The sequence below is a fragment of the Sturnira hondurensis genome, unplaced genomic scaffold (genome assembly GCF_014824575.4).
Source record: "Sturnira hondurensis isolate 20B ecotype Veracruz unplaced genomic scaffold, ASM1482457v3 Scaffold0007036, whole genome shotgun sequence".
NCBI lineage: Eukaryota > Metazoa > Chordata > Mammalia > Chiroptera > Phyllostomidae > Sturnira > Sturnira hondurensis.
Window position 1 is genome coordinate 1,961,176 of NW_028079667.1, and position 9,588 is coordinate 1,970,763.

Here is a 9,588-nt window from a genome sequence, read left to right on the forward strand (position 1 = left end):
ACATATTCAAACTCTGTTGAGAAAGCCTGCGGCCCCTCACGGAGAGAAGCTCGCACAGCTGCAATCACTAATAGTGCTCCTGGGGAGAGTGCTGTGGAGCCCCCAAACTGATGTTGTTCCCCTCCCTCTCCACCCTTAAATTCCTGCAGCCTCCTTGCCACCTACAGTCTACATTTTCAAGAATCATGTTATCACACTGCAGTGTTTTGAAGCAAATTCATAAAATTTGCCAGAGAAGTTAAAAAAAAGCAACCTCAGCAATATTTGGGGGCTTTTAAAATAACTGTTGACGCAGCTGACCTGCTGGAGACAAAGGCAGTGGGAGGGCCCTTGCTGGTGAAATAAATAGGAGTCTCTGTGCTAACAGCCCACAGTTTAGAGCTGAAGTCTGAACTCCACCTTCAGGCAGAATGAGGTTCTTCCCCGGCTGTCTGCTTCTCATGCTTCTGGTCTGCAGCCTGTCTCCGGTCTATGGTGAGAACTTTCACTTATGATGTCACTGTCTTTTGAATAGAAATGGTGTTCAGCCATTTCAATGAGAAAATGGGGGGAAATATGACTTAAGGAGGAAAAAACTGCTCACAGCTCCTGGATCTGTAAAAGTAAGGGGCTTGAGGATTTAACTCTTGGGGCTAGAAGCATTTATATTGTTACAATTGCTGGCCATAGAAGGAAGGATACTGGACATCCCAATGCCCATGTGATTTATACTTGGTTTGTCTATTCCTGGCCTTTTTCAGATTTAGCTCTGCTCTAACCAGTTCTTTCCATGTATCTCTTCTCCATTCTGCCAGTCAGTGCTACCCCTTCTGACCAAATCCTTTATAGGATTTAAAGACTGTTGACTTCAATGGGGCCAGTCTCTTGCAGGGAACGTCTGATGCAAATCTGTATGGTTAGCACTGACATGACCATTATAGGTTCAACAGGAGTATTTAAGTACAAGCTTCCTGCGAAGAAGCAGACTTCCAAGTCTACATGGGAAGGTGATCTACACATATCTACTTGAAGTGGTAACTTTTTATACACTGAATGAATCAGATGCATGTGCAGAATAATACACTTGACTCAGGTTTAGAGGACACATTTTTGTTCCTAAAATGCAGGAAATATTTTTCCAATGATTATTTTGTTTTACATGTTATTTTCATTCTTCAAGACCCTCCTCTCTTTCCTCCTCTGTGAAGCCTTCCCATTGTCCCTGGCAAAGCCCTCTGTTCCCATCACGCAGGGGGGACCCTGGGTGAAGCACAACATGCTGCGGTATTTCAGTTTTTGCTCATTTCTTTCCCCCACTACATAGTAAACACCTTGAGAGCTGGGTCTCATATTTGCAAATATATGTTGAACATGCTGATAGGTGCTGGGATTAAAGAGGAAATAATTCATTAAAACACATGAGATGGGTTCCTTATGGTACTAGTCTAGTACTAATGACTCCTTGGATAAAAATTGTCTTGAATTGTTACTAGTGGGTTTTGTTTGGGAATTATTTGCAACTAAAATAAAGGACTAATGTATTAAATAAAACCAAAAAATATCTTTCACAATATTTCTGTTTCCTCAAACAGAGACTGACAAGGGGGACATTAAGTGTAATAAGAGAGAGAACTGTTACAGCTTGTTATTGCTTCTGGGGCTCTGGGATGAGTTTTTGTCCTCAGTTTTTATGCGCTCAGAGTGAAGTTCGGTTGGTTTTGTACCGCATGAATTGTAACTGAGTCATAAGTCCCCATTGCAGTGGTTCTTACATTTTATTATGTAGACAATGACCCGAGTGCCGATATGATTCTATCACAAATTTCAGGGGTTGTTGTTTTTACAAATCTAATTTTATTTTTAAGACTTTGGTAGAAAATATTTGAAATTAAGTCAAGGCAAGCAGAAATACACACAGGAAAGGGACGCGGGAACTTCAAGCACCACCTTGCAATTTTTAAATCTTCAAATGCACTGTACGAAAGATGAGTAGTTAAGTTCTAGTTGTGAATGATATGCCAATGGAGTTAAAATAACCGAGGCTGTGTTTACAGGTGTCCTGGAGTTCCCTTATGCAAGGTTCAGGTGCCAGTGCACCAGAGTTACCCGTCGGATGCCCAGGTTGAACTCGATTAAACGGATTAAAACCTTTCCCCCTGGTAATGGCTGCCCACGCCTGGAAATCCTGTGAGTTGTAAGAAAAAGCGTATGTTATTTTCTTCTCCCAGTGACAATCAGATTGTATGTTTTCACATAGACTTTAAACTTAAAAAAAATTTAATTACAGCTGACATTCCATATTATATTAGTTGTGGTATATAGCATAGTAGTTAGACATTTATATAATTTACGAAGTATTTTTCCTGATAAGTCTAGTACCCAACTGACACTAAGTGGAGTTATTACAATTTTATTGACTGTATTTCCTGTGCTGTACTTAATGTCCTATGGATATTTTGTGAGTGCCAATTTGTACTTTATAATTACTTCCCCTTTTTTTACCCAGTCCCCCAACCTCTCCTTTCTTCTGGTATCAATCAGTTTGTTCTCTGTATCTATGAGTCTGTCTCTGTTTTGTTTGTTCAGAGTTTTGTTGTTGTTGAAGATGTTTGTTTGTTTTTTGTTTTTTGTTTTTTAGATTCCACACATAAGTGAAATTATATAGTATTTGACTTTCTCCATCTGCACATTACCCTGTAGGTCCACCCCTGTTGTTGCAAATGGTAGGCCACATAGTATTCTTACTCAAGTATTTCCAAGTAATTTACTTCAAGGATCAGTAACAATTCTCAGACTAATACTGAGAAGCATCAATTTCTGTCCAGTGCTTATTATGCAGTGGCCCTGAGCTAAGTGCTTGACATGCATTCACTTATTTTACTCCTTAGCCCCACTAAGGCATGTGTATTGTTACGATTTCTTTACAGATGTAGAACCTGAGGCTTAGGGAGGTTAACTAGCTGCTCTAGGCACCCCATTCCAGGGGGACAGAGCCAGGAACACTACTCGTAGCATTTTCCCCCCTCCCAAGTGCCTTCTTGAATCCACCAAATTAGAAATTGCCAGTGAAAGCAGATATTGTGTTTCCCACTAAGTCAAAGAGCAAGAAAAGGAGTATCCACAACAGTCCTTTTCCGGAAACTCTGTTTGACAGAAATGACCTTTAGCTTTTGGTTCTATCACCTTTGATCCCATAATTCTTTTTTTTGAAAATATATTTTATTGATTATACCATTACAATTGTTCTATTCCCCCCTTCATTCCCCTCCACCCTGCACACTCCCTCCCCCACCCTTCCCCCCCTTTAGTTTATGACCATGTGTCTTGAGTTCTTTAGATTCTATATTTCCCCTACTATTCTTGCCCTCCCCCTATCTATTTTCTGCCTACCATCTATGCTATTTTCTGTACCTTCTCCCCACTTCTCCTCCTCCCACTCCCCTGTTGCTAACCCTCCATGCGTTCGTTTCTATGGTTCCGCTCCTGATCTAGCTGTCCTCTTGGTTTGCTTTTGTTTTAGGTGTGGTTGTTAAGAACTGTGAGTTTGCTGTCCTTTCACTGTTCATCTTTTTCATCTTCTTTTTCTGATATAAGTCCCTTTAAAATTTCATATAATATGGGTTTGGTGATGATGAACTCCTTCAATTTGATCTTATCTGAGAAGCACTTTATCTGTCCTTCCATTCTAAATGAAAGCTTTGCTGGATAAAGCAATCTTGGATGCAGGTCTTTGGATTTCATGACTTGGAATACTCCTTTCCAGCCCCTTCTTGCCTGTAAGGTCTCTTTTGAGAAATCCGCTGACAGTCTGACGGGTACTCCTTTGTAGGTGACTGCCCCCTTATCCCTTGATGCTTCTAGGATTCTCTCCTTCATTTTGGTCTTGGCTAATGTAATTATGATGTGCCTTGGTGTGTTCCTTCTTGGGTCCAACTTCTTTTTTTTTCTTGCAGTAGGACATTTATTTATATTTATTTATTTCATGAAACACTCAAAGTTTAGGTTAGTGGGAAATTGTTTTAATCAAAGAATTGTACATTTGCTTCCCACACATCTTGCTATTAGGAAATGATGATGTGATCCATTTCACTACAATATTACAAAATATTTACAGGAAAATATTAAAAATAAACAAAAAGGCAAGATGGGGTGAAATAAACTGTTCCCACCTCAAAATATCTACCATGATGCTTGGAATGGCAGGTCAGGAAATCCCTGAGGAGGGTCGGAAAGTAGAGGAATTTTCAGAGGATGATGATGAAGGTGATTCTGATGATTCTGAAGCAGAAAAGCAGTCACAAAAACAGCATAAAGAGGAATCTCTTTCTGATGGCACATCTTCTTCACAGCAACAAGCTCCCCCACAGTCTGTCCCCCCTTCTCAGATTCAGGCACCTCCCATGCCAGGACCACCTCCTCTTGGACAACCTCCTGCTCCACCTTTACGACCTCCTGGACCGCCTACTGGTCTTCCTCCTGGGCCACCTCCAGGAGCTCCTCCATTCCCGAGACCACCTGGAATGCCAGGACTGCGAGGGCCTTTACCCTGACTTTTACCTCCAGGACCACCACCTGGCCGACCCCCGGCCCTCCCCCAGGTCCACCTCCAGGTCTGCCTCTTGGCCCTCCTCCTTGGGGACCCCCGCCAAGGCTACCTCCCCCTGCACCTCCAGGTATCCCTCCACCATGCCCTGACATGATGCGCCCACCTTTGGTGCCTCCACTTGGACCTGCCCCACCTGGGCTTTTCCCACCAGCTCCCTTGCCAAACCCAGGAGTTTTAAGTGCTCCACCCAACTTGATTCAGTGACCCAAGGCGGATGACACAAGTGCAGCCACCATTGAGAAGAAAGCCACAGCAACCATCAGTGCCAAGCCACAGATCACTAATCCCAAAGCCAAGATTACTCGATTTGTGCCCACCGCACTGAGGGTCCAACTTCTTTGGGACTCTGAGCTTCCTGGATTTCCTGGAAGTCTATTGCCTTTGTCAGATTGGGGAAGTTCTCCTTTATTATTTGTTCAAATATGTTTTCTGCTCATGGCTGTTTCTTTCCCCCTTCTGGTACCCCTATAATTTGGATGTTGGAACATTTAAAGATGTCCTGGAGGTTCCTAAGCCTCTCCTCATTTTTTTGAATTCTTGTTTCTTCATTCTTTTCTGGTTGGATGTTTCGTTCTTCCTTCTTGTCCACTCCATTGATCTGAGTCCCAGTTTCCTTTCTATCACTATTGGTTTCCTGTGCATTTCCCTTCATTTTGATTAGTTTAGCCTTCATATATTCCTCTAATTTGTGACTGTAATCTACCAGTTCTGTGAGCATCCTGATGACCAGTATTTTGAACTGTGCATCTGAGAGGTTCACTATTTCTTTTTCGCTGAGAGTTATCAGCTCTGGGGCTTTGAGTTCTTCTTGAGTCATCTTTTGGACTGTTTGTGCCTGTCACGTATCAGGATCAGAGCCCTAGGTATTCACCAGGGTGGGGCCACTCAGTGGCTGGGTTGTGATGCTGTACGTGGGGCAGAGTCAAAGGAAAGCAATGGTGGTCCCCTTTGCTGCCTCCTGCCACTGGGGCCTGCATGGTGCGTGGTCCATCCCACTGCTTGCGAATGTGCAACTGTGGTCAGCCCCCCAACCTTGCACACTCACTGGGTTCATCCGCTGGGGCCTACACGGTCTGTCTCACTGTTCACTCCTCTGCTGTTTTATCTGCATGCGAATGTGTGACCACGGTCAGCCCGCCACCCTATGCCCTCACTGGGTCTGCACGGCTACCCCGGCTACCTGCGCGCCTGGGTCGTGGGATCTTTCTTGCCCGACCCTGCTCCGCTGCTGGCTCTGCCCCTCTTAATGGTCCAGTTGAAGGGTTTGTTGTTGTTGGACTTCCATGTAGTTCAATTTTCTGTTCTTTGGCTGTGTCTTCGTTTACTAAACCTTTGTTGAATCCAACCGGGTGTAGGAGAAGGCACAGTGTTTCCACCTATGCCTCCATCTTGGCGGAAGTCTGATCCCATAATTCTGAAGAAAGAGTTAGGCTAAGGGGAGAGTACTGGCAGTGAGAAACTGAATAGATATTTTCTGTGATTGAAATGGTACAGCCCCTTGCTCCTGTGACCCTCCCTTTTTTGTATTCCCAGAAAAGTCTGTGGATACCTCTACCACAGCATTGTCCATGGCACATCAAATGAGACTTTACGTGTCATGTGAGAGCCCCTGCTTCAGAGTCTGGCACCGTACAAAACGTTCTGTGAATGTTAGCTGCAATCATCACAGCACTGTATCCGGAAGATCAAGTTTATCTCCCCTCTTTCACTCCTGCCAGAAAATAAGTTCTTTGCGAGCAAGGGTCAGATGCTATTCATTCCTCTATTCCTAATGCTTTATTTTTCACCTGGTAGGTAGTAGTAGAGGCTCAACAAGCACCTGATTGTTACATTAAATATTTTAAATGGAGCCTGGAGTTCTTTTTGCATATCACTATTTAGAACTTTGGTTTCTCCTTCTCGGACCCATCTTTAATGAACCAAGCACTGACAACACCTTGGAGTATTAGACACAGCATCTTTCCAGGGCTTTGCTGACTTCACTTTCATTAGAAGTTCTTCCTTTGGACTTTTTAGGCTTTTGAAATGTTTATAAATGTTTATAACAGGCTTTTATAAATGTTTATAACAGCTCACTCTTTTCTTGTCCCATTTTGAAATTAGTGTTTTGGACTTCAGACTAATTGTATTCAACTTATAAAAAAGAAATATATAATATCAAAAATACATATAAAATTTTTCATTAAAAAAGCATTACACTTTCACTAAGGTGTCTGCCAGTGAAAGTCCTAACTAAGCCACGAGTATTGTCCTCCAAGCCAGAGCTGTGAAGTCTAGCCAGGACCTCGCTGGGAGCAGCTCCTGTGGCCGGGTAGAAAACTGAGGCTTCTTTCTTTTTATGACATTTTTTCTGCCAGGTGTCCAGGTTCTCACCTCTCAATCAGGGAAAGTAATGCAACATCATTTTCTTGGTAAAGTGACAAAAATTTAATTTCTTATCTTCTCATCAAATTCTGGTTACCTAATAACCAGATCCCGAAACAAAAGATGCAGTTTATTATGTGAAACAGCAGTCAGGGGCCCAAATATTATGTGTCCAGATGACCAGAAATCTGTTTTCCATCACGAACTCAGAAACTGAACTGGAAGCCTCTGCCCAGGAGCTCTCTTGTGGAATGGCCTCTGACTGCTTGTGATTCACTTAACAAGGGTAGAATTTCACAGCTAAGTGGACGGATCCTTCCTATTGGTCGTTTTATAGCTCAGGGACATCAATAAATTCTGTTCTGTGTGAGTTCACACCAATAAAGGCTAGATTTTGCCAGTCTGCTCTTGCCTGGGAGTCTTCACTTCCTCCCCAGCAGGTGAAACACGCAGCGCGGCATCTGGCACTTGGTGACCGTTCAGGTTATGCCCGGATAAAGCTGTGGCTAAAAGGGCAGGTTCTGGAGTCAGATAGCCTACATTTGTGTTTATGTATTTACTTTGCAATCTTGGAAAACTTATATAATAAACTCACTAAGCTTCAAGTTCCTCTAGCATAGGGTTTTTGGTAGATTCATTGAGATACTCCACTTTACCTGCTGATCATACTGCCTGGCACACTGTGAGTGCTTGCTCAATAGTAGCTGTTAATTATTGCTGCTGCCTTTGTTATTGCTCAATTTCTCAGAGCAGTGAAATCCTTACTAATTAGTGGTTCAACCAAAAAATGTGGATGTCACTCAGAGCAACCAGTTCTGACACCTCTCCCACATTAAGTTTCACAAAATTTTTTCATGTAAAACGTCCCCAAGAGAGCATGTTTTATAGTCTATTTTGTTCTCCCAAGCTCAATGGTCAAAAACATTGAAAAGACATTGTGATATGGCTTCAGAAATGAGCCAAACTTTCAGTTGGCTATTTGGTCTGTCTCCAACTCACATAAGAGTTGTCAACAAAACATTAACCTTTGACTTGTAAGATTCTATCAGCTTTGTAGGCAGCTCCACCAGCTCACACATACATATCTGCAAATGGTGTTTTTCTTATTCTTCAGACCTCATGCTACAAATTACCTACTTCTGATCCAAAACTGCCTACCTCCAATTTGCTTCATCTGGGAATAGTTATTTTTATATTCAAGTGGAAGATTGCTAAAATGGAACTCTGCTTTATTTTTATTTTTGTTTATTTTTCTCCCAGAGCCTGGTTGAAGAATAAGACAACTGTGTGCTTGGATCCTAAAGACCCAGAGACACTTAACCTTTTGGAAAAAATACAGAAGTAAGTCTGGCATACAAGTTTTTCATTTTCTAATTTGTACTGAAGGATTTCCCTTTCCTGGGCAGTCAAAATGGGTGCCATTTTAAATTTGTGAGAGGTTTGTAAGACAGATGTTGCCCCCCTTATTATTACTTATCTGATAGAGTTAAGGGGTGACTCATTCTAGCAGATCAGTACACTAAACTGGAAGCCAGTATCTGCAATACTCCTTGCTTGGTATCTCAGGGGAAAGCCGCAGTGTCTGGTCTTTCTCTAAACACAACCCTATTGTGTGTGTTTTTGTTACAGAGCACGCGAAGCTGTGCGTAAGCCCGTTACATCTCAGCGGAAGTAGGAGGCCTGATGGCAAAACCCCCACTAAGGACACCTGCGTTCTTCCTCCTTCCTTCTCTCGGCTCCGATTTATGTTCCATGGGATCCCTCCCCCCAGCTCCCCTAAAAAAGCAAGCTTCCCCATACAAACAAGCATGAAAAGACATGCAAAGATCACCCTTCAGAGGCTGATAGGGCAAATTTGTACAACTTTTTCCAAATAAAGTGCTTTATATATACCTGGAGTTTACATTTTTATTCATCAGGGAGGAAAGTGTCATGTAAGTTTCTTTTGGTAATATACTGATTGTTGAAATTTAGACCGACTGTCTAAATTTTTCTAGAAAATAAACAAATGAGAATTTAAACCTCAAATCTGAACATCTGCCTTGAGTTAAGTAGGAAATTATAGAGTTAATTTTAATCATTTTATACCCTAAGAAAAGTAGGCTTCCACAAGAGACTGAAACAAAAAAAACAACCACCAAAAACCCTGCCTGGAAAAGCCATAAACTCCAGCCTGACAAGAGGCAGAGGGGTCCACATAGGAGGCATCTTCCATTCAAAAGTGAACTATTGAGAGGAGTGAGGGCCTTTTTCTACTTTTAAAAAGTCCTCTTATAAGAATTTTTGTTGCAGATAAAAACTAGTAACACTCAAAGACTTTAAGTTCCTCAGACCTAAATTCATAGAACATTCAGGACATGTATTTAAAGGGTGATATTTGGACGTACTACTTTTTACTATGCTTTGACAGACTTTTTCACTCACATCTTCTGCACAGACTTGTTCTCTGGTAGCCGATTCTACCATGCTTCTTAGTCTAATCTCACTTAGTGAACTTGAGGAAATGTGGTACTTAATTATAAGCAATTTATTCTTAATGGAGCATCTCCTCAAATTTAGATATTCTTTGCATCAATATAATGAAAAGTGGAACTTGAACATGTTTATTCTTCTTTGCATGCCTCTTACCTTTGCAGATG

General features: G+C 42.0%; 1 protein-coding gene across 1 annotated transcript; it reads left to right on the forward strand.

Annotated features, from left to right (window-relative positions):
• The first annotated feature begins 354 nt into the window (after positions 1-354).
• CXCL13 (C-X-C motif chemokine ligand 13) lies at positions 355-8,847 on the forward strand. Its single transcript, XM_037051008.1, has 4 exons — positions 355-474; positions 2,034-2,166; positions 8,210-8,290; positions 8,579-8,847. The coding sequence occupies exons 1-4, from the start codon at positions 411-413 to the stop codon at positions 8,622-8,624; spliced, it is 324 nt and encodes a 107-aa protein (XP_036906903.1). The 5' UTR covers positions 355-410; the 3' UTR covers positions 8,625-8,847.
• Positions 8,848-9,588: the final 741 nt, after the last annotated feature.

Bases quoted from the DNA above. Each gene is read 5' to 3' on its own strand.
- CXCL13 (XM_037051008.1), top strand. From the start codon at position 411: ATGAGGTTCTTCCCCGGCTGTCTGCTTCTCATGCTTCTGGTCTGCAGC. The intron at 475-2,033 runs GTGAGAACTTTC...CTGTGTTTACAG, and splicing joins CAGCCTGTCTCCGGTCTATG to GTGTCCTGGAGTTCCCTTAT. The intron at 2,167-8,209 runs GTGAGTTGTAAG...TTTTTCTCCCAG, and splicing joins TGCCCACGCCTGGAAATCCT to AGCCTGGTTGAAGAATAAGA.